We start from the raw sequence: 22,694 nt of genomic DNA on the forward strand, positions 1-22,694 counted from the left end.
CGGAGTTTATAGGGGTCGGGGGGGGCTGGGGGGTCTATAGGGGTCGGGGGGGTCTATAGGGTCATGACGGAGTTTATAGGGGTCGGGGGGGTCTATAGGGTTGGAGGGGGGTTGGGGAGGGTCTATAGGGTCATGACGGAGTTTATAGGGGTCGGGGGGGTCTGTAGGGTTGGAGGGGGGCTGTGGGGTCGGGGGGCCTATAGGGGTCAGAGAGGACTATAGGGTCACGGGGGGTCTATAGGGGTCGGGGGGGCTATAGGGTTGGAGGGGGGCTGTGGGGTTGGGGGGCTATAGGCATTGGGGGGTTCTATACGGTTGGATGGGTGCTATAGAATCAGTGGGGTGCTATAGGGCTCAGGGAAGTCTATAGGGTCAAGGGAGTTCTATAGGGGTTGGGGGAGTGCTATAGGGTCAGGGGCCTCTATAGGGCCACGGGGGGTCTATAGGGTCGGGGGGGTCTATAGGGGTCAGGGGCCTCTATAGGGTCATGGGGGGGCTGTAGGGGTCAGTGGGGTGCTATAGGGGTCGGGGGGGCCTATAGGGTCAGGGGGTCTATAGGGTCATGGCAGGGTCTATAGGAGTCAGGGGGTCTATAGGGTTGGAGGGGTGCTATAGGAGTCGGGGGAGGCTATAGGGTCACGGGGGTCTGTAGGGGTCGGGGGAGTGCTATAGAGTCAGCAGAGTGCTATAAGGGTCAGGGGGGTCTATAGGGGTCAGGGGGTGCTATACGGGTCAGGGGCCTCTATAGGGTCACGGGGGGGTCTATGGGGTCAGAAGGGTGCTATGGGGTCAGGGGGTCTATAGGGTCAGGGGGCCTATGGGGGGGGTTGGGGGGTCCCTATGGAGCTCGGGGGACCCTACAGGGTGGGGGGCCTCTATAGGGTGGGGGCTATATGGGCCATGGGGGCTCTATAGGATCGGGGTCCCTGTGGGGCTGGAGGGGGGTCTATAGGGCCAGAGGGGGTCCCTATAGGGCTGGGGAGGCTCAGGGGACCTATGGGGCCTGGGGGGGGTCTATAGGGCCCAGTGGGATTCCCATGGGGCTCCTACAGGGGTTCCTATAGGGCCCTGGGAGATCCTATAGGGCCGTCCCCTCCGTGTGGCTCATTTGCATAGCCACGCCCCGCGCCGAGCGCCCTCATTAGCATATCCCGCCCCCTCCCGCCGCTCATTGTCGCGGCCCCGCCTTCCCGCATCACGTGTCCTGCGCGCGCGGGCTTCCGCGGGGGGGGGGGGGGGGGGGGAGGAAAAGCAGAGGAGGGGGCGGTGCCGCGGCGCCACGTGGTCCGCCCTCATTTGCATACCCCCGCCCGGCGGCGTCAGGCGACGTCCCCGCGGGTCACGTGCTTCCCCTCCACCTCCCCCCCCCCCATTGGCCGCCGCCGCATCACGTGCTTCACCCTCCTCGTCCCCGCCCCTTCCCGCTCGGCCGCTTCCGCTTCCGGCGCGCGGCCCCGCCCCGCCCCTCCCCTCGCGGCCGGGCCCTCGCGCCGGCGGCCGCCGCTGCTGCGCCACGATCGGGAGCGGGGGAAGGAGGCGGCCGGGGACGGACAGGGACGGAGCGGGACGGACAGACGGACATGGCCGGGCCGGTACGGGGCGGGGGGGGCTGGGGGGGGGAGGGGCGCTGGGGGGGGAGGTGAGGGGGAGGGGGGTTGTGAGGGGGGAGGGGGGTTGGATATGTGTTTGTGTGGGGGAGGGGCGGGTTCGGGGGGTGCTTGGGTGGGGGAGGGGCGGGTTTGGGGCTATTTCTGAGGGGGAGGAGGGGTTTGTGAGGGGGGAGGGGCGGCTTGGGGGCAGTTAGTGAGGGGGAGGGGTGGTTGGGGGGGAGGGGCGGCTTCTGGGGGGAGGGGGCAGTTAGTGAGGGGGAGGGGCAGGTTTGGGGCTGTGTGCGGGGGGAGGGGAGGGTTGGGGGGGTGCTTGGGTGGGGGAGGGGCGCTTGGGGGGCTGTTTTTGAGGGGGGAGGGGCGGTTTGGGGGGTGTTTGGGGGGGGTCGGGGGTGCGGTGGGGGGAGGGGCGCTTGGGGGGGGCAGGTTGTGAGGGGGCGGGGAGGTGTTTTGCGGAGGGGCGTGGCCTGGTCGTGTTTGGGGGCGTGGCCTTGGGGGATTAGGGGCGGGGCTTCGGGCTTCAGTGGTGCCTTAAGGGGGGTGGGGCAGGGTTTGGGGGGTGGGGGGCAGGGGGGGTGCTGACCCCGCCCCCCCCGCAGTAGCCCCGCCCCCCGGGCAGCATGGCGGGGGGCTGGGAGGAGTGCCCCGCCCTGGGGCCCGGCTGGCAGCGGCGCGAAGCCTTCCGCAAATCCGGGGCCACCTGCGGCCGCACCGACACCTACTACCGCAGGTGCCCCTCCCCCACCCGCCCCTGGGGGTGGGGCTTCCCCAAGCCCCACCCCCCGCCTCTAAGCCCCGCCCTCTGCCACTTTTGGGGCTCCCCCCCTCTGAGCTTGGACTCCCCCGAGAGCTTCCCCCCCCAGGTGCCGTTTTGGGGTCCCCCCTTCACTTTGGGGCCCCCCCTTCATTTCAGGGTCCCCCCTTTCATTTAGGCCCCCCCCCAGTTCTGGCCCCCCTCAATTTTGGGGGACCCCCATTTCCCCCCCCGCCTCTCAGCCTCCCCCTCTCCCTCACTGCCCCCCCTCGACTTCACTCACCCCCCTCTTTACTTTACTGCTCCCCCCCGGGTTTTTGGGGGTCCGCCCGCTCTTGGGACCCCCCCTAATTTTTGGGGACCCCCCCTTTGATTTTTGGGGACCCCCCCCCCCTTTTTTTTCCCCAGCCCCACGGGGGAGAAATTCCGCAGCAAGATCGAGCTCAGCCGCTTCCTCGGCCCCAGCCGGGACCTGGGCAACTTCGACTTCAAGCACGGCCTGGAGCTTTCGGGGCCCCCCAAGGTAGGAGGGGGGGTCCCCAAACCCGGGGGGGGTCCCCAAACCCTAGGGGGGTCCCCAAAACTGGGGGGGGGGCCAGGATCAAAGGGGGCCCTGGTAAAAAGGAAGGGAGGGCAGAGTTGTGCGTGGGGGGGGTGAATATGCTCGGGGGGGGACCCCGAAATTGGGGGGGTCCCCAAAATTGGGGGGTTCCCCTAAAAAAAAGGGGGTCCCGAAGCGCCCGGGGGGGCGGAGCCCCTGAACCCCCCTCTGGAGCAGAAGGGGGGTTTGGGGGGACGCCTCTAATTTGGGGGGGGGGGGGCTGGAAGCTGGGGGTGGGTCCCCAAAATGGGGGGGGATGGGGAACCCCAAAAGGGGGGGGGGAATTGGGGGGGCAACTGAGGGACCCCAAAATTAAGGGGGTCCCCAAAATGGGGGGTGCAAATGGGGGGGTGAAAAGGGGGGAAGTTGGGGTCCCCCAAATGGGGGGGGGGATTGGGGGGGGGGTCTTTGAAGGGGGGCAATGGGGGACCCCGAAATGTTGCCCCGCCCCCTGTGACCCCCTTCCCCCCCCCAGGGCAGGAAGGGCCCAAAATGGCGCCCACCCACCGGGCCCCCCCAGAGCCCCCCTCGCCGCCCCCTCCCCCCGGAGGAGCCGGTGGGCGGGGCCGATCCTGAGGAGGCCCCACCCCCACCGGTCGAAGCCCCGCCCCCCCCAGCTGTGACCCCGCCTCCCCCCGCCGAGGCCCCGCCCCCGCCGGACCCCCCCCTCCCTCGGCGCCCGCGGAAGCGCCCCCCCCCGGAGCCCCCCCAGGAGGGGGTGGTGGCGTGAGTGGGGGAGGGGGCTGCACCCCCGGTCCCCTTTGGGGGGAGGGGCGGGGGGTCCCTGGGGTTGGGGGGGTTTGGGGGTCCTTTGGGTGGGGGTTGGGGGAGGGGTGGGGGGTCCTGGACACCTGGGTCCCCTTTGGGGGGGGGTTGGGGGTGCCTTGGGTGGGGGTTGGGGTCCCCTGGGGGGATTTTGGGGTCCTCTGGGGGGGTCGGGGTCCCTGGGGGGTGGGTGCCCCCCTGGGTGCCCTCTGGGGGGGGGGTCGGGGTCCCTGGGGGGTGGGTGCACCCCTGGGTGCCCTCTGGGGGGGGTCGGGGTCCCTGGGGGGGTGGGTGCCCCCCTGGGTGCCCTCTGGGGGGGGTCGGGGTCCCTGGGGGGGTGGGTGCCCCCCTGGGTGCCCTCTGGGGGGGGTCGGGGTCCCTGGGGGGGTGGGTGCCCCCCCGGACACCTGGGTGCCCCCGCAGGTGCTGCGCCGGCTGCCAGAGCCTCTTCCCGGGGGTGACCCTGCCCAGCCAGCGCCGCTGCCGCTGGCTCTGCCCCGACTGCCGCGGTCAGCCTTCCTCCCCCCCTCTTCCTCCTCCTTCTCCTCCTCTGAGCCTTCCTCCCTTCTCCCGTTCTTCTGAGCCTTCCTCTCCTACTCCTCATCTGAACCTTCCTCCCTCCCTCCTCCTCCTCTGAGCCTTCTTTCTCCTTCTCCTTTTCTGAGCCTTCCTCCCTTCCCCTCTTCTGAGCCTTCCTCCCTCCTTCCTCTTTCTCTGAGCCTTCGTTCTCTCCCTTTTCCTCCTCATCTCCCCTCCATTCTCCTCCTCTGAGCCTTCCTCTCTCTTCTCACCATCTTCTTCCTCCTCCTTCTCATCTTCCTCTTTTCCCTCGCTCTCCTCCTCCTCCTCGTTCTCTCCTTCGTCTTCAGCCTCGTTTTCCTCATCCTCTTCCTCCTCGGCCGTTCTCCCTTTCTTCACCCTCCTCTTCCTCTCCCTTCTCTTCCTATTTCTTTTTGGGTGCTCCTTGGGGGGGGGTCAGGGTGCCCTGGGGGTCAGGGTGCCCCAAGGGGGGGTCGGGGGGGACAGGGGGGTCCCGGGGGGTCAGGGTGCCCCCACCCCCTGACTGACCCCCCCCCCATTTGTCCCCCCCAGCCCAGAGACGGGACTTCAACCGGGAGCAGCGCTTCTTCAAGGTACCCCCGCGCGCCCGGGGTCCCCGGGGGGGGGTGGGGGGGGTTGGGGGGGTCGGGGACCCCCCCCAGCTGCCGGGGTCCCTGACCCTCCCCCCTCCCCCGCAGCGGGTGGGCTGCGGCGCCTGCCAGGCCTGTCGCATCCCCGAGGACTGCGGCATCTGCAGCGCCTGCGCCCGCCCAGCCCCCGCCCCCGCCCGGCCCCCCAAGTGCCTCCTGCGCCGCTGCCTCCGCATCGTCAAGAAGGTACCGCCCCCCGCCGCGTCACCGTCACACCCCCCGTGTCACCGTCAGAACCCCCCGCGGCACCATCACCCCTCCTGGTGTCACCGTCACACCCCCCCGGTGTCACCATCGCTGTCACACACCCCCCCGCATCACCATCACACCCTCCCCTTGTCACCCGCGCTGCCACTCCCCCCCCCCGGTGTCACCATCGCCCCCCGGGTGTCACCATCACACCCCCCGGTGTTACTGTCACCCCCTTGTGTCACCATCGCTGTCACGCACCCCGCGGTGTCACCGTCACCACCCTGTGGTGTCACCGTCACACACTCCTGTTGTCACCGTCACCCCCCTGTGTCACCATCACACCCTCACCTTGTCACCTGTGCTGTCACGCACCCTCCGGTGTCACTGTCACCATCCCCCAGTGTCACCGTCACTGCCCCCCCGTGTCACCATCATGCCCCCCCCGGTGTCACCACCGCTGTCACACACCCCCACCCGGTCTCACCATCACCCCCCTTGGTGCACACCTCTCCCGGTGTCACCTGCATTATCACCCATTCTACTGTGTCACTGTTGCCAACCCCCAGCTGTTGGTGGGGGTGACAAGACGGCCACTGGGTGTTGTCGTCTGCCACCCTTGGGTGTTGTCACCCTCTCAAGGTGATGTCACCTCTCTGCCCAAGCTGTTGTCACCCCACCCAAGGTGTTGTCACCCCATTCAGGGTGTTGTCACCTCTCCTCCCAAGCTGTTGTCACCGCTCTCTGGGTGTTGTCACTCCCCCTCCAAGCTGTTGTCACCTCACCAGGGCGTTGTCACCCTCAGACTGTTGTCACCTCCCCCCCAGGCTGTTGTCACCTTCCTCAGGGTGTTGTCACCCCCCCGGGTGTGACATGGGGGGTGACACAAGTGTCCCCACCGTTCTTGTTGACATAACGGGGTTGGTGATGGTGTCGCTGTCGCCCCCTCATGGCCGTTGTCACCCCCCAGGTTGGTGGCAGCGTCGCTGCTGTCACCCTAACTCGGTGCTGGCAGCGTCACTGTCACCCCCCTCTGGCTGTTGTCACCCTCCCAGCATCATTGTCACCCCCGTGTCACCCCACGTTGTCCCCCGCCTGTCCATGCGTGTGGCCCCATGTCACAGCGTGTGGCACCTGCCCCCCCCCCCCGTGTCCGAGGGTGCGTGTGGAGGTGTGTTAGCCCGTGTTGACCCGTGTTCTCCCCCGCAGAGCCTGGGCTGCGGCTCCTGCCCGGGCTGCCTGTCCCGTGTCCCCCCGTGCCCCCCCACGCCCATGTCCGAGGACGTGTGTCGCTGCGTGTCGGCCCGTGTCGGCCCGTGTTGACCCGTGTTCTCCCCCGCAGAGCCTGGGCTGCGGCTCCTGCCCGGGCTGCCTGGCCACCGAGGACTGCGGGAGCTGCTGCATCTGCCTGCGCCGCCTCAAACCCGGCCTCAAGCGCCAGTGGCGCTGCCTGCGCCGCCGCTGCCTGCGCCCCAAGGTGGGGACCCCCCGTGTCACCCCCCCCGTGTCACCCCCCCGTGTCACCCCCCCGTGTCACCCCGGGGTCCCTGTCACCCCCCCCAGTGGCCGTGTGTAGCTCCATGTGTCCCCCTCCAGTGTCCCCATGTCCCCTCCCAGTAGCCCCCGGTGTCCCACCGTGTCCCCCTTGCCCCCCCAGGTGGTCCCCGTGTCCCCAAGTGCCACCGTGGGTGTCCCCCGTGCCCCCCCCATGTCCCTGTGTCCCCCCCAGCGTCCCCATGTCCCCACCGTGTCCCCCCAAGTGCCACCATGTCCCCCCCAATGTCCCCATGTCCCTGTGTCCCCTCTACGGTGTCCCCATGTCCCCACCTTGGCCCCCCCAATGTCCTCGTGTCCCCCCAAGTGCCACCATGTCCCCCCACAATGTCCCCATGTCCCCCTGTGCCCCCCCGCTGTCCCCTACAGTGTCCCCATGTCCCCACTGTGTTCCCCTAAGTGCCACCATGTCCCCATGTCCCCCCAGTGTCCCCACCTTGTCCCCCCCAGTGCCACCGTGTGTCCCCCACTGTCCCCCCAGTGTCCCCCCATGTCCCCCCAGTGTCCCCATGCCCCCCCAAGTGCCACTGTGTCCCACTCGTGTCCCCCCCAGTGTCCCCCACTGTGCCCCCCAGTGCCACTGTGTCCCCTCGTGTCCCCCCAGTGTCCCCACCTTGTCCCCCCAGTGCCACCGTGTGTCCCCCACTGTCCCCTACAGTGTCCCCAAGTGCCACTGTGTCCCCCCGTGTGTCCCCCCAGTGTCCCCGTGTCCACCAGTGTCCCCGTGTCCCACCCGTGTCCTCCCCAAGTGCCACTGTGTTCCCCCACTCTCCCTCCAGTGTCCCCCCAGTGTCCCCATGTCCCCCAGTGTCCCCATGTCCCACCCCAGTGTCCCTCCAAGTGCCACCGTGTCCCCCCATGTCCCCCCCACTGTCCCCCCATGTCCCCCACTGTCCTCCCAGTGTCCCCCCAGTGTCCCCATGTCCCCCCAGTGTCCCCATGACCCCCAGTGTCCCTGTGTCCCCCCGTGTCCCCGTGCCCACCCCAGTGCCACCGTGTCCCCCTGACCCCCCCCCCCGTTTCGTGTCCCCGCAGAGGTCGGGGGTGGCCAAGACGACGACCTACGGCCCCCGCAAGCTGAGGGTGGTGAGCGCCCGCCCCTCCCCCACCCGGCTGCCCCTCCCCCACCCCTGGGTGCCCCCCCTCACCCCCCTTCCCCCCCCAGAAATGGAAGCCCCCCTGGAGCGGGAGCCCAGCGCCGCCCCCAGCACCAGGCACCGGGTGAGTGGGAGTCCCCCCTCCCCCCCCAGCACCCCTGGGTGCCCCCCCCCCGGGTGCCCCCTGACCCCTCCCCCTCCCCTCCCCCCATCCAGAAGCAGCTGAACAAGGTCAAGGAGAAGAAAAAACCGGGGCGACCCCCGAAGCACCCCGGGGGCGGGGGCAGGGTGAGTGACGGACCCCCAAAGCCCCGGGGACCCCCCCGGACCCCTGGGTGCCTCCCCCAGACCCCTGGGTGCCTCCCCCAGACCCCTGGGTGCCCCCCAAACCCCTGGGTGCCCCCCAAACCCCTGGGTGCCTCCCCCAGACCCCTGGGTGCCCCGCCGGACCCCTGGGGGCCCCCCAAACCCCTGGGTGCCCCCCAATTCCCACCCCCCCCAGGTCCCCCCCAGTGCAGCTATTAGGGGGCCGTAATGCTCCTAATAGAGGGGCCAGGAAGGGGGGTGTGTGTGTGTGTGTGTGTGTGTGTGTGTGTGTACCGTAATGGCGCTAATAGCCGGGGGGGGGGGGGGGGCAGGTACCGTAATGCTCCTAAGAGTAGTACTCCATGGTGTTTGGGGTGCCGTAATGTTTCTAATAGTGGGGTGCAGGTACCGTAATGCTGCTAATAGCGACTTCAGCACCCAGTGTTTGGGGCACTGTAATGTTTCTAATAGCTGGGTTTAGGTACCGTAATGCTCCTAAGAGCTGCCTTACTACCCCGTGTTGTTTGGGGCACCGTAATGTTTCTAATAGCGGGGCACAGGTACCGTAATGTTCCTAAGAGCTTCTTTAGCACCCGATGTTTTTTTGGGGCGCCGTAATGTTTCTAATACCGTAATGCCCCTAAGAGCTGCTCTAGGGTGTACTACTGGGGTTCAGGTAGCAGAAGAGGGGGGTGCGGGTACCATAATGCCCCTAAGAGCCGCTCCCGGGCCTGAGAGCGGGGTTCAGGTGCCGTAGTGCTCCTAAGAGCCGCTCCAGCGCTTAACGGTGGGGGGCACCTGCAGTAATAGTGGGGTGGGGGTACCGTAATGCCCCTAATAGCTGCTCCGTGGGCTAATATTGGGGTTCAGGAACAGGAATAGTGGGGGGCAGGTACCGTAATGCTCCTAATAATTGGTCTCCAGCTCCCATAACGTCCCTAATAGGGGGGCCCGGGTACCGTAACGCCCCTAAAAGCTGCTCTAGTGCCAATAGTGGGCTCCAAGCTACTGTAATGGCGGGGTCCAGGTACTGTAATGCCCCTAATAGTGGACTGCAGGTACTGTAATGCCCCTAATATGGGCACCTAGCTCCCGTAATGCCCCTAATAGTGAGGTTCAGGTACCATAATGTCCCTAATATGGGCGCCCGGCTGTGATAACGCCCCGATAGTGGGGTCTAGGTGCCGTAATGCCCCTAATATGGGGGCCTGGTTACCGTAACGCCCCTAATAGCTGCTCCCCACCCTAACACCAGGCTTCAGCCTAACCCGCCGCCTCCCGCTACCCTAACACTGCTAATAGCCGCTCCCCCGCAACACCGCCGTGGGGGTGGGGGAGGGGAAGCTGGGGGGTTCGGGGAGCGGGGGGTGACCCCGCTTTCTGCCAGCAGCGGGGGGCGCGGAGCCGGGGCAGCCGGCGGTGCGGGGCCTGCGAGGCCTGCCTGCGGGCGGCCGACTGCGGCCGCTGCGACTTCTGCCGGGACAAGCCCAAGTTCGGGGGGCAGAACCTCAAGCGCCAGAAGTGCCGCTGGAGGCAGTGCCTGCGCTGCGCCATGGTGGGTGCCCCCCTCCCCTCCGTCCTCCCAGTGCCTACCAGTAGCTCCCAGTAACCTCCCCAGGAACCCCCCAGCCGTCCCCTTCGCCCCACCGGGGAAACTGAGGCACGCGCAAGGCCGGGGGGGGGGCCTCCCCAGCGCTGGGTTGGGGCCCAGTTTGGACCAGTATGGACCAGTTTGGGGGGGGGGTGTTGGGCACCCGGACGCCTGGGTCCCCTCTGCGTTGCTTGGCTTTGGGGGGGCTCACCCTGTTTTGGGGGGGGGTGTTTCCTGGATGCCTGGGTCCCCTGGGGGGGGGATCCCCCGCATCTTTCTCCCCTCCCCCCCCAAAATCGGGGTGTCCCCTCCCCCCGCCCCTCCCCCACTGAGGTCTCTCTCCTGGCGCAGAGGCGGCTGCTGCCGGCGGGGGGGGGGGGGCCGGGGGGGGCCCCCTGGAGCGGCCGCCCCCCCCCCCCCCCCCCGCCCCCCCCCCCCCGCCGCCGCCCCCCCCGACCCGCCCGGAGCCGCCGCCCGCCCCGCCCCCCGCAAGGTAATGGGACCCCCCTTTTGCCCGGGGGGGGCACACCCCAAAGTCTCCCCCTCCCCCCCACGGGACCCCACCCCCAAATCCCCCCCCCCCAATCCGTGGGACCCCCCAAAATCGCCCCTCCCCCCATATTGGGGACCCCCCAAATTTGCCCTGTGGCTGCTCCCCCAATCTATGGGACCCCTCCCCCCAATTTGCTCCTCTCCCAGGTCTATGGGAACCCCCCCCCAAATTTGGGCCCCCCTCCCCCGCTCTGCTCGCTCTGCTGCTCTGCTCTGCGCCGCCCCTCCCCCACCTCTTCGGGGGGGACCCAGGTGTGGGGGGGGGGGGAGCGGAAGGGGGGTGGGTTGGGGGGGCTGCCCAGATGCCTGGGCCCACCCCACCCCCCACCCCCAGGCTGGTGTGGGCCTCAGTTCCCCCATGGAGGGGGGGGTGGGGAGCCCACTCCTGCCCGCCTGGGTCCCCTCCCCCGCCCCCCATGTGGGATTTTGGGGGGGGGGGTGGTTGGGGTGCCAGGGTTCCCTTTGACGTGCCCCTCCCCCCATCCCTCCCCTCCCCCCCAGGACAAGGAGCCCCCGGCTGAGAAGGACCCGGCCCCCCCCCTTCGCCTCCCCCCTCAAGGAGGAGCCGGGACCCCTCCCCCGCCTCGAGGTGAGACCCCCACCCCTCCACCCCTCCCTCCCCCAATCCGACCCCTCCCCCACCCATTTAACCCCTCCCCCCTCCCTTCCCAGCCCCCCCAGGAGATTTGGGGGTCCTGATCGCCGCCACCCCCGGGTGAAGCAGGAGCAGCCGCAGCCCAGCGCCTCCCTCGTCCCGGTAAGGATGGGACCCGGGGGGGGGGGGGAGGGGAGGGGGGAGGGGAAGGACTCACAGCCCGCCCCTCCCCCCAGATGCCCCCCGGCTCCCCCCCGCCCAACTGGTGGTGCTGGACGAGAGCGAGGAGGAGGAGGAAGGGGGCAACCGAGTGGTGAGGGGGGAGGGGAATTTGGGGGGGGGAGGGGGGATGGGAGGGGGGTCCTGGGAATTGGGGGGGGGGGATTTTGGGGGGTCCTGGCGTTCTGGGGTGGTGGGGGAGGGGGGTCCTGGAAGGGGGGGGGATTTTGGGGGGGGTCCTGGGAATTGGGGGGTTGGGGAGGGGTTCTGGGAATTGGGGGGGCGGTGTTGGAGGGGGGGTGGGGATTTTGGGGGGGGTCCTGGGGGTCTGGGGGGTGGGGAGGGGGAGGGGGGATGGGAGGGGTCTGGGGGAGTTTCAGGGACTTCTGGGGGGGCTTGGAGGGTTTGGGGGGGTCTGGGGGGGTAGGAAGGGGGAGGGGGGATGGGAGGGGTTTTGGGGGGGGGGTCCTGGCGGTCTGGGGGGGTTAGGAGGGGTGGGGTGTCTTGGGGGGTCCTGGGAAATGGTGGGGGGGGTGTTTGGGGCAGGGGGGGCTCAGGGATTTGGGGGAGCCCCTCCCCCCTTACCCCTCCTTTTTCTCTTTCCTGCCCCTCCCCCCAGCCCCTCCCCTGCCCCCCCCCCCCACCCCCACTGGCCCGGCACCTTTTTAGCCGAACTGGCCGAAATCCCCCTCCCCGCTCACTGGGGGGTGGTGGGCCGAGACGAAGGGGGGTCCCCACCCCCTCCCCCACCGCCAGCAGCACCCCCTCCCCCGCCACCCCGGGCCTCCGCTTGGTCCAACGCTCCCCCCGCTCCCCCATGGCCGCCACCGTCGTCCTGCTGGCCCCCGGCTTGGCTTTTCGGGTGCTGGTGGCCCGCCGCCGCCCCGTCCCCCCCGGCCACGAGGTGTTGACCTGCCGCCCCCCGCGCCTCCGCTCCGTCGACGATTTGGTCGAGCTCCTTTGCGACCTGGAAGCCTATCGGCCATGTCCCGGCCCCCCCGGCGCCGCCCCCCGGCCCCCCGCCCCCCGCTGCCAGGTCTTGGTGCCGGGGGGGAGGTGCTGCCGGCCCTGCCTGCTGCTGGGGGGGGGAGGGGACTGAGGGGGGGAGGGGGGACCCGGGGTTGGGGGGTGGGGTGGGGTGTGAATATGGGGTGGGTTAATGGTGGGGGGAACCAAAATGTAGGGGAACCAATTGGGGGGGGTAAATAGAGGGGGGAACTGAGTTGGGGGGGACCAAATGGGGGGACCAAGTGTGGGGGGAACCAAATGCAGGGGGAACTAAAGAGAGGGGAGACTAAAATGGGGGGGGGGAACGACACACCAAAATGGGGGGAACCAAAGGGAGGGAGGAACTAAATAGAGGGGGGACAGAATGGGGGGGACAAATATGGGGGGGGGGACTAAATTGGGGAGGGGGGGGGAACAACAACCGAATGGGGGGAACTGAATAGAGGGGGGACTGAATTGGGGGAAACCAAGTGGCGGGGGAACTAAATTGGGGGGGGAACTAAAGAGAAGGGGGCTAAAATGGGGGGAACCAAATGCAGGGGGAACTAAATGGGGGGGGGGGCTGAATGGGGGGGACACGACTAAAATGGGGGGACCAAATGTGGGGGGAACTAAATGGGGGGGGGGGGGGCTAAAATGGAGGGGGAAAAATATGGGGTGGGGAACCAAAGTGGTGGTGGGGGGGGGGGGGGGAGGAACAAAATGGGAGGAACCAAAGGGGGGAGGAGCTAAATGGGGGGGGTGGGGCTGAATTGGAGGGAACCAAATGGAAGGGGAACTAAATAGAGGGGGGACCCAAATGGGGGGAATTAAATTGGGGGGGACTGAATTGGAGGGGAACTAAAGAGGGGGGACCCAAATGTAGAGGGAACCAAAATTTAGGGGAACTCAGGGGGGACTAAAATGGGGGGGAACTGAAGTGGGGAGGCATGGGAGCGGCGGGGGGGGGGGAGGGTTTGGGTGTTGCACATTTTGGGGGTGGGGGACCGGATTCGGGGATGGACCCATAGGGTGTAATGGGGTGGGGGGGGGGGGGTGCGGATTGAATTTAGGGTTCCCCCCCCCAGTCTGGCACAGGCCCCTCCCCCCATGGTACAGGCAGCCCCCCCCCCCCCCGACGTGATGACGTCAGGTTCAGGGGGTCCCCGCACCCCTCCCCCACCCTCAGAGCTTCTATTTTTTGACACTGGAACTGCCCCTCCCCCCCAACCCCGAAACGGGGGCGCGGCCCCTTTAAGAATCCCCTCCCCCCGCGATAACGCTGTGCGGCCCCTTTAAGGCCCCGCCCCCTGCGTCTCCCCCTCGGGGGGTGGAGCCTGCGGAGGCCCCGCCCCCTCGTTTCCACCTTCTTTTTTGGGTTTTAAAAAAATGGGAATTGGGGAAAATAAACGGGGTGGGAGGGGCGCGGAAGAAACGGGTCACGTGGGCGGGGCGGGGCCGCAGAGGCCACGCCCACTCGCGGCCACACCCCCCCCCCCGGCCGCCTTCAGGGACGATTCGCGCCGAAGCCATAAGCCCTGCCCCCCACCGAGGCCCCGCCCCCTCCCCGAATCCCCGCCTCCCCCACCGAGGCCCCTCCCCGAAGCCCCGCCCCCTCGGAAAAATTAAAGAACCCGCGAGGAATTATTTTTTTTATGTAATAAAAGTTTTAAGGAGAAAAAAAAAAAACATCCGACGTTTTCGGGTGGGGGAGGGGTGGTGACGCGGCGGTGACGTCACGGGGCGGCGAGGAGGCGGCGCTTGGGGGCGGTGGCGGTGTAGGGGTGCCAGCGCCACTCCACCCCCGCCCCCTCCCCCTGCTCCAGGGTGCCCAGGCGCAGCAGGTAGGCTGGGGGAGGGGAGAGGGTCACGGGGGGCGGGGACAGCGGGGGGATGGGGGGTCCGAGGTGACACTGGGGACATCGGGGGGATGGACATGGGGGGATGGGGGACACATGGGGGGGACACGGGGACATCGGGGGGATGGGGGACATGGGGGGTCTGAGGTGACACCGGGGACATTGGGGGGGCATAAGGGGATGGCACGGTGACACTGGGGGACGGGGGGACATTGGGGGGAGGGGGACATGGGGGGGACATGGGGACATCGGGGGGATGGGGACATGGGGGGCTCGGAGGTGACACTGGGGGACGTTGGGGACATCGGGGGGATGTAAGGGGATGGGGGGAGGGCATGGGGGGACACCGGGGGGATGGGGGACACTGGGGAGATGGGCGGGTCGTGGGTGACACTGGGGGCACGTTGGGGACACGGGGGGTGACACTCACGGCGCAGCTGGAAGCGGGGCCCCACCTCCTCCAGCTCCACCGCCCTCCCCCGCCGCCGGTAGACGTGGTTCCTGCGGGGGAGGGGAGGGGTCAGCGGGGGGGGGGGGGGAGGGGCGCGGCCCCGCGGTGCCCCCCCCCCCCCCCCGGTGGCGTTGTCACCCCCCGGTGTCACCCACCGGACCAAGATGACGTCATCCTGGTTGGCGAAGGTGACGACGCGGCGGCTGTCGGGGCGGGGCACGGGGAAGAGGTGCTTCAGGATGGTCCCCACCTGCGGGGGGAGGGGACCGGGTCACCCCCGCTGCCACCGACCCCTCCCCGTGCCCCCAGTCCCCCGTGCCCCCCACTGTCCCCATGTCCCCCCGTCCCCATGTCCCCTCACCCCCCCATCCCTCTGCCCCCCCGTCCCCTCACCCCCCCACCCCCATGTCCCCCCTCCCCAATGTCCCCCCCCGTCCCTGTGTCCTCCCCCCCATGTCCCCCGATGTCCCCATGTCCTGCCTGTCCCCATCAGCCCCCCCACCCCCCCACCCCCATGTCCCCCCCACCCCCAATGTCCCCCCCGTCCCTGTGTCCTCCCCCCCATGTCCCCCGATGTCCCCATGTCCTGCCTGTCCCCATCAGCCCCCCACCCCCCTGCCCCCCGCCCCCCACCCCCATCTCCCCCTGTCCCCCCCCGCCCCCGCACCCGCCGGCCCAGGGGGGAGCCCAGGTTGAGCAGCAGGAGGTGGGGGGCAGCCAGGGGGGCGCCCCCCCCCGCCCCCGCCTCGCGCCGCAGCACGGCCCCGCTCAGGGTGAAGTGGGCGGTGGGGCCGTGGGGGAGGTGGCACAGCGACAGCCCGTCTGCGGGGGCGGGGCTTCGTCAGGACACACTCACAGACCTGCAGGCCCCGCCCACACCCCCGCCCCTGCCCCACAAACCCCGCCTGTTCCCCCTTAGCACCACCCCTGCCCCACAACCCCCACCCCTTCCCTCTTAGCCCCGCCCCAGCCCATACCCCCCACCCCTCCCCCCCTCGCCCCGCCCCTTCCCCCCCCCCCTCCCCCTTTAACCCCGCCCCCTTTAACCCCACCCCTTCAGCCCTGCCCCCCTTAGCCCCACACATCCCATTTAGCCCCGCCCCTTCCCCCTCAGCCCTGCCCCCTTTAACCCCACCCCTTCAGCCCTGCCCCCCTTAGCCCCACACATCCCATTTAGCCCCGCCCCTTCCCCTTCAGCCCTGCCCCCTTTAACCCCACCCCTTCAGCCCTGCCCCTTCCCCTTCCCCTCTCCACCCCCCTTAGCCCCGCCCCCTTGGCCCCGCCCCCTACCGGGCGTGCCGCGGGTCTCGTGCAGCAGCAGCAGGTCGGTGACGCCGGCGGCCCGGCAGGCCCCCACCAGCGCCCCCAGCTCCGCCCGCCCCCGGTTCATCCGCCGCGCCCCCGGGATCAGCAGGCACACCTCCTGGGGGCGGGGCCACGGCGGGAGGGGGGCGTGGTCAGAGCCGGCCTCGCCCACTCCGTGCCACGCCTGCGCTCCGCCCCCCCAGCACCCCCCCAAACCCCATGCGCCACCCCAACGGAAGCCACGCCCCCCTCCCCGAGGCTCTCCCCCACGCCCACCTTGGCGAAGAGGCGGAGCCTGGAGCTGGGGTCGCGGGAGGTGGTGACCATCACCTTCGGGGGCTCCAGCCCCGCCCACCGGTACTCATCGTCATGGCTACCGGTGACATCTGCGGGGGGGCGTGGCTTGTCGGAGCCACGCCCCCTCCTCCTCCCACCACAGCCCCTGGGGGGGTGAACCCCAATTTTGGGGGATTTTGGGTCGATTTGGTGAGGCGAATTTGGGCGCCGTTTTGGGGGGATTTGGGCAAATCTGAACCCCGTTTGGGGGGGTGGGGGTAAATCCGGCCCCTCCTCATTTTGGGGGAAAACTGGGCAAATTTAGAGCCCCGTTTTGGGGAAGAACAGGGTAATTTTAATCTTCATTTGGTGGAGCATTAAGGTAAATCCAGCCCTGGTTTTGGGGAGGATTTGGGCAAATCCAAGTTTTTTTGGGGGGGGAAATGGGGCAAATTTGATCCTAATTTTGGGGGAGAAAGGGACAAATTTTAGCCTCAATTTTGGGGGGTTTTGGGGCAAATCCCCCCCCTCGTTTTGAGGGGAAATGAAGTGAATCGGCTCCCCATTTTGGGTGGGATCAGCGCAAAATCTCCTCTCCGTTTTGGGGGGGGGATGGAGGCAAAACCCAGCGTCGGTTTTGGGGCGCCCCCGGTTTTCGGGGGGCCCTGCTCACCCCCCAGCCCCGGCGTGTCGAACTCCAGCTCCTTCTGCAGGGCCAAGGCCTCGCGCCGCAGCTCCGTGGGCAGCGGCCGGTTCTCTGGGGGGGGAGAGATGCAAAATTGGGGATGGCATGCCCCAAAAACCCCTCTTATACCCCAAAAAAACCCCTCTCCTACCCCCCAAAAATCCCTCTTACCCCAAAACACTCTTACACCCCAAAAAACCTCTTACCCCCCCAAAACCCCCCTACCCCCCCAAAAAACCCTTACACCCCCAAAAACCATCTACATACCCCCAAAAAAACTCTCCTACCCCCCAAAAAAACCCTCTTACACCCCCAAACCCCCTACCCCCAAAAACCCCTCTTACACCCCAAAAAAACCCCTCTCCTACCCCCCAAAAATCCCTCTTACCCCAAAACACTCTTACACCCCAAAAACCTCTTATACCCCCACAAACCCCTCTTAACCCCCAAAAAACCCTCCTACCCCCCAAAAAAACCCTCTTACACCCCAAAAACCCCCTACCCCCCAAAAAAACCCTCCTACACCCCAAAAAAACCCTCTTACACCCCCAAAAAAACCCTCTTACACCCCAAAAAAACCCTTCTACTCCCTAAAAACGCCTCCTACCTCCCCAAAACCACTCTTACACCCCAAAAACCCCTCTTATACCCCCATAAACCCAACCCCCCAAAAACTCCTCTTACACCCCAAAAAAACCTCTTATACCCCCCCAAAAAAACTCTTACCCCCAAAAACCCCTCTTACCCCCCAAAAACCTCCCCTACCCCCCAAAAATCCCTCTTACACCCCAAAAAAACCCCTACACCCCCCAAAAAAACCCTCTTACACCCCAAAAAAACCTCTTATACCCCCAAAACCCCCTCTTACACCCCCAAAAATCCCTCCTACCCCCAAAAAACCCTTTATACCCCCCAAAAACCTCTTACACCCCCAAAACTCCTCCTACCCCCTAAAACCGCCTCTTACACCCCAAAACACTTTTTACGCCCCCAAAAAACCCCTCACACCCCAAAAATCCCTCCAACCCCCCAAAACCCCTCCTACCCCCCCAAAACCCCCTTCAACCCCCAAACCCCCTTCAACCCCCTCGAACCCCTCTTCACCCCCTAAAATCCCCCTTTGCCCCCCCAAATCCCTCCCTACACCCCCAACCCCCCTGTAGCCCCCAAACCCCCCAAATCCCCTTCAGCCCCCCAAACCCCCCTTTACCCCCTCAAACCCCCCTGTGGCCCCCCAAAGCCCCCTTTACCCCCTCAAAACCCCTCAACCCCCCTGTGGCCCCCCAAAGCCCCCTTTACCCCCCCATACCCCCCTTCAGCCCCCCGAACCCCCTTTCCCCCCCTCACCATCCAGCGCCTGCCGGAGCCGCTCCTTCTTCTCCTGCTGCCGCCGCAGCCGCTCCTCCTGCGCCCGGCGCTGCAGGTACTCGCGGCGTTCCCGGGCCTGGCGGCGGAGCTGGGGACGGGGGGGGGGGGACGGGACGTCGGGGGGGACGCCGTCAGAGGGGGGGACACGGTGATGTAAAGGGGGAGTGGGGACATGGGGGTGGGATGTGGGGGACATGGGGACACTGGGGGGGACGTGGGGACACTGGGGGGGCATGGGGAGACACAGAGACACTGGGGGGGATGTGGGGACACTGGGGGGGATGTGGGGGACACAGGGACACTGGGGGGGACGTGGGGACACTGGGGGGCATGGGGGGGACATAGGGACACTGGGGGGGATGTGGGGACACTGGGGGGGCATGGGGGGGACACAGAGACACTGGGGGGGATGTGGGGACACTGGGGGGGATGTGGGGGACACAGGGACACTGGGGGGGACGTGGGGACTGGGAGGGGATGTGGGGATACTGGAGGGGATGTGGGGACACTGGGGAGGGACGTGGGGACACTGGTGGGGCACGGGGGGGACGTGGGGGCACTGGGAAGGGTGTGGGAACACTCGGGGTGTGTGGGGACACTGGGGGGAAACGGGGGCACTGGGGGGGAACGTGGGGACACTGGGGGTTTATGGGGGGACGCTGCGGGGGACCTGGGGGCACTGGGAGGGACGTGGGGACACTGGGGAGGGACGTGGGGGCACTGGGGGGGCATGGGGGGGACGTGGGGATACTGGAGGGGGTTATGGGGGGGACCTGGGGGCACTGGGAGGGGTGTGGGGACACTGGGGGGGGGACACGGCGACCCTGAAGGAGGGTGCAGGCCCCCCGCGACCCTACAATACCCCCCCACCCCTTACCATGGTGGCAGCTCCTCCACTCTCCGCCGGTCTCCACACGCCGGCACCTCCCAACACCGTCGCTGCCGATTGGCCGAGCGGCGGGGGACCAATGGGAGAGCCCGGTGCTGCCGGAAAGGGGCGAGGCGAACCTCCAAGATGGCGGCGAGGGGCGGGTAACACCGCGCCCTCACTCAAGATGGCGGCCGCCGGTGGGCAAAGCGGCGCCCTCAACCAAGATGGCGGCCGAGCCGGTTTCAGCCCGCCGCGCCGCCGGCCCTCAGCCAGGCCCCGCCTCCCACTCCGCCGCGCACGCTGATTGGCGGAGGGGCGGTGGGGGCGGCTGCTATTGGTGGAGGCGGCGGCCCGGCGTGAGGCCGAGGTGCGGGCCGGGGGTAGCGGCAGCCGGCGGCAATGGAGGGTCGGTGAGGGGGTGCCGGGGGGGGTTTGTTTTGGTAGGGTCACCTTGGGGGGGGGGTCAGCGATGGGGTTTGGTAGTGTAGGGTGTTCAGGGGAGGGGGGTGTGTGTTTTGGTAGGGTCTCCTGTGACAGGGGGTGTTTATGTAGGGTCTCCCGTGGTGGGGGGGTGTTTGGGGGGAGGGGTGTTTATGTAGGGTCTCCCACGGCGGGGGGGGGGGGTGTTTATGTGGTGGTGGTGGGGTGTTTATGTAGGGTCGCCCATGCTTGGGGCTATTTATGTGGTAGGGGGGTGCGTTTACGTAGGGTCTCCCATGGTGGGGGGGTGTTTATCTGGGTCCGAGCAGGTTTTGTTTTGGTAGGGTCTCCCACGAAAGAATAATTATTTATGTAGGGTCTCCCCTGGGGGAAGGGGTGTGTGTGTGTTTACGTAGAGTCCCCTATAGCATTGCATCCCCCATGGGGCTTTGTTTACGTAGGGTCCCCCATGGGGGGGTGTTTACGTAGGGTCTCCCATAGCAGGGGGCTTGTTTACATGGGTGTTTGTTTACGTAGGGTCTCCCCTGGGTGTTTACGTAGGGTCTCCCATGAGCGCTTGTTTACGTAGGGTCGCCCATGGGGGGTTTGTTTACGTAGGGTCTCCCGAGGCGGCACTGGACGCGGCGGCGCTGGAGCTGCTGGCGGCGCTGGAGACGCTGCAGGAGAGACGGCAGCTCCTCGGCCAGCTCCTGCGGCAGGTGGGGACACGGGGATACGCGGGGGGACACGGGCCACCCGCCACGGGGACACGTGTGGGGACAGGCCACCCCCGTGGGGACACATGTGGGGACATGCAGGGACACGCCACTCCACGTCCCTGCTGTCCCTGTCCCCGTGACCCCTGACCCCCTGTCCCCCCGTGTCCCCAGGGGTGGCTGTCCCTCTCCGAGGCCCGTTACTCCCTGGGGTGCCACCGCGTCTCGTCCCTGCAGTACGGGGCCACCATGGTCCCCCGCGTCCGCGTCCTCCCCAGGTAGGGGACACCGGGGGGGACACGGGGACAGGGACACGGGGGGACACGGGGACCCACTGGCTGGGGGGGGACGGACAAAAAGGGACGTGGGGGTGACATGGGGGGTGACATGGGGCTGGGGGGTGACACGGGTGTCCCCAAGGAGGGGGTGACACTGGTGTCCCCAAGGGGGGGGTGACACTGGTGTCCCCATTGAGGGGGTGACACTGGGGGTGTCCCCAAGGGGGGTGACGCTGGTGTCCCCAAGGGGGGTGACACTGAGGGTGTCCCCAAGGGGGGTGACACTGATGTCCCCATGGGGGGGTGACACTGGGGGTGTCCCCAAGGGGGGGGGTGACGCTGGTGTCCCCATTGGGGGGTGGGGACAGTTGTGAGGTGCGGGGGGGGGACAGGGTGGCAGGGGTGTCCCCACGGGGGAGGTGACACCCGTGTCCCTGTGCCCCCCCCAGGCAGGACCCGGGGGGCCCCCCCCGCTTCGAGGAGGTGCCGGGCACAGGGGGGGACCCTGAGGACCCCGATGGCCAGCGGGGGGGGGGCGACGGTAAGGGGGTGCTGGGGGGTCCCATGGGTGCTGGGGGGACCTGTGGGTGCTGGGGGGTCCCATGGGTGCTGGGGGGTCCTGGAGGGGGTCCTGTGGGTGCTGGGGAGGATTTGGGGTGCTGGGGGGGTCCTGGAGGGGGTCCCATGGGTGCTGGAGGGGTCCCATGGGTGCTGGGGGGGATTTGGGGTGCTGGGGGGGTCTGGAGGGGTCCCATGGGTGCTGGGGAGGATTTGGGGTGCTGGGGGGTCCTGGAGGGGGTCCCATGGGTGCTGGGGGGATTTGGGGTGCTGGGGGGGTCCCATGGGTGCTGGCGGGTCCCCAAATACTTTGGGGGGGGTCACTGACCTCTGCCCCTCCCCCCAGGGCTGCGGCAGCGGCGGGGTCCCCCAGAAAAAGGGGGTGGCCCCCCCCGGCCCCCCCCCGACCCCCTGGCCTGGTTCGGGGTGCTGGTGCCCCCCAGCCTGCGGCAGGCGCAGGGCAGCTTCATCCAGGGTGAGGGGGGTCCCCAAAACCCGGGGGGGTCCCCAAAATCTCAGGGGGTCCCCAAAACTGGGGGGGTCCCTAAAATCCAGGGAGGTCCCCAAGAACTGGGGGGGGTGTCCCCAAAACCCAACAGGGGTCCCCAAAATCTGGGGGGGGGGTGCCCAAGAATTGAGGGGTCCCCAGAACATTGGGGGGGGTCCCGAAAATTTCAGGGGGTTCCCAAAACACTGGGGGGGGCCCCAAGAACTGGGGGGATCCCCAAATCTGGGGGGTTTCCCAAAATCCAGGGGGGTCCCCAAATCTGGGGGGGGGGTCCTCAAACCTGGGGGGGGTCCCCAAATCATTGGGGGGGGTCCCCAGAACCTGGGTGGTCCCCCCCCAAAATTGGGGGGGGGCCTAAAGGTCATGACCCCGTGTCACCCCCTTGTCCCTGTGTCAGCCGCAATGTCCCCCCCCGGTGACCTCTGCCCCCCCCCGTGTCCCCAGGGGTGACGGTGGCCGTGGAGGTGGCGGGGCTGCAGAGCGCCGTGGCGGCGGCCACCGCCCGCTACCGCGCCCTCCTGCGCCGCAAGCGTCACCTGGACGGGGACACCGGGACCCCGGGTGACAGCGAGACCCCAGGTGACACCAAGAGCCACAGGGACAGCGAGACCGTGGGGGACACGGAGACCCTCAGGGACACCGGGACCCCGTGTGACACCGAGATCACGGGTGACACCGAGACCAGGGGTGACACCGAGAGCCACGGGGACACCAAGACCCATGGGGACACCGAGAGCTACAGGGACACCAAGACCACAGGTGACACGGGAACCCTGGGTGACACCGAGACCCATGGGGACACCGAGAGGGTGGGTGACACGGGGACCCTTGGGGACACCAAGACCGCGTGTGACACAGAGGCTGCGGGTGACACCGAGACCATGGGTGACACGGTGACGAGCAGGGACACGGTGACCGCGTGACGCAGGACACGGAGCACGCCGGGGACACGTCTGCAGGTGACACGGGGACACAGGGACGCCGACGGGGACACAGGGACCCCCCCACGGGTGACATCGTGCCCACCCATGGGTGACAGCGACATCACTGTCCCGGTGACGGGGGCCACGGCCACCAGCGCGGGTGATGCTCGTGTCCCCCCCCCAATAAAGGCGCGGTGGCAGCTGGTGGCTCCGTGTCACCCTCTGTCCCCTGGCCGCCATCTTGGTGCCGCCGTCGTGCCACACCCCTGCGGTGTCACCCGGCCGCCATCTTGGTGCCACTTTGATGTCACCTGGTGGCCATCTTGGCACCGCTCTGATGTCACCTGGCAGCCATCTTGGTGCCACACCCACTTGGTGTCACCCGGCTGCCATCTTGGTGCTGCTCTGATGTCACTGGCGGCCATCTTGGCACCCTTGCTATCACCCATCTTGGCACCATGTGACACCA

General features: G+C 67.9%; 3 protein-coding genes across 6 annotated transcripts; 2 read left to right on the plus strand and 1 right to left on the minus strand.

Annotated features, from left to right (window-relative positions):
* Positions 1–1,435: 1,435 nt before the first annotated feature.
* LOC148054061 (methyl-CpG-binding domain protein 1-like) lies at positions 1,436–12,160 on the plus strand. Its single transcript, XM_087771871.1, has 14 exons — positions 1,436–1,592; positions 2,210–2,337; positions 2,770–2,884; positions 3,438–3,688; positions 4,151–4,236; positions 4,820–4,860; positions 4,966–5,103; positions 6,449–6,583; positions 7,696–7,746; positions 7,974–8,045; positions 9,454–9,618; positions 10,708–10,795; positions 11,672–11,761; positions 11,794–12,160. Exons 1-14 carry the CDS (start codon positions 1,581–1,583, stop codon positions 12,117–12,119), a joined length of 1,698 nt encoding a protein of 565 aa, XP_087627997.1. The 5' UTR covers positions 1,436–1,580; the 3' UTR covers positions 12,120–12,160.
* A 1,491-nt stretch (positions 12,161–13,651) lies between these two features.
* On the minus strand, positions 13,652–19,014 carry IMP4 (IMP U3 small nucleolar ribonucleoprotein 4). The gene is made up of 9 exons (XM_087770982.1): positions 18,829–19,014; positions 17,931–18,039; positions 16,572–16,655; positions 15,899–16,008; positions 15,608–15,740; positions 14,985–15,139; positions 14,473–14,567; positions 14,297–14,367; positions 13,652–13,856 (listed from the first exon to the last, which is right to left on the minus strand). Exons 1-9 carry the CDS (start codon positions 18,829–18,831, stop codon positions 13,744–13,746), a joined length of 873 nt encoding a protein of 290 aa, XP_087627108.1. The 5' UTR covers positions 18,832–19,014; the 3' UTR covers positions 13,652–13,743.
* On the plus strand, positions 18,926–22,425 carry VMA22 (vacuolar ATPase assembly factor VMA22). Of its 4 annotated transcripts, none has more exons than XM_087770985.1 (7): positions 19,090–19,228; positions 19,861–19,961; positions 20,133–20,236; positions 20,686–20,777; positions 21,141–21,269; positions 21,747–22,061; positions 22,145–22,425. In XM_087770985.1, exons 1-7 carry the CDS (start codon positions 19,222–19,224, stop codon positions 22,153–22,155), a joined length of 759 nt encoding a protein of 252 aa, XP_087627111.1. In that variant the 5' UTR covers positions 19,090–19,221; the 3' UTR covers positions 22,156–22,425. The 4 variants fall into 4 exon arrangements, with proteins under 4 accessions (XP_087627113.1, XP_087627111.1, XP_087627109.1 ...); XM_087770983.1 differs by having other exon boundaries at positions 22,161–22,425; XM_087770986.1 differs by lacking the exon at positions 21,141–21,269 and having other exon boundaries at positions 22,161–22,425.
* The last annotated feature ends 269 nt before the right edge of the window (positions 22,426–22,694 follow it).

This window comes from Nipponia nippon, unplaced genomic scaffold (genome assembly GCF_047370975.1).
Source record: "Nipponia nippon isolate SJK-2023a ecotype South Korea unplaced genomic scaffold, ASM4737097v1 scaffold_35, whole genome shotgun sequence".
Lineage (NCBI taxonomy): Eukaryota > Metazoa > Chordata > Aves > Pelecaniformes > Threskiornithidae > Nipponia > Nipponia nippon.

Excerpts from the sequence above, each read along its gene's own strand:
- LOC148054061 (XM_087771871.1), top strand. Across the intron at positions 3,689-4,150 it reads CCCCAGGAGGGGGTGGTGGC|GTGCTGCGCCGGCTGCCAGA; the intron begins GTGAGTGGGGGA and ends GTGCCCCCGCAG. Across the intron at positions 9,619-10,707 it reads AGTGCCTGCGCTGCGCCATG|GACAAGGAGCCCCCGGCTGA; the intron begins GTGGGTGCCCCC and ends CCTCCCCCCCAG.
- IMP4 (XM_087770982.1), bottom strand. Across the intron at positions 16,009-16,571 it reads CGACACGCCGGGGCTGGGGG|ATGTCACCGGTAGCCATGAC; the intron begins GTGAGCAGGGCC and ends GCCCCCCCGCAG. Across the intron at positions 14,568-14,984 it reads GCTCCCCCCTGGGCCGGCGG|GTGGGGACCATCCTGAAGCA; the intron begins GTGCGGGGGCGG and ends CTCCCCCCGCAG.
- VMA22 (XM_087770983.1), top strand. Across the intron at positions 19,962-20,132 it reads TCGGCCAGCTCCTGCGGCAG|GGGTGGCTGTCCCTCTCCGA; the intron begins GTGGGGACACGG and ends CCGTGTCCCCAG. Across the intron at positions 20,237-20,685 it reads CGCGTCCGCGTCCTCCCCAG|GCAGGACCCGGGGGGCCCCC; the intron begins GTAGGGGACACC and ends TGCCCCCCCCAG.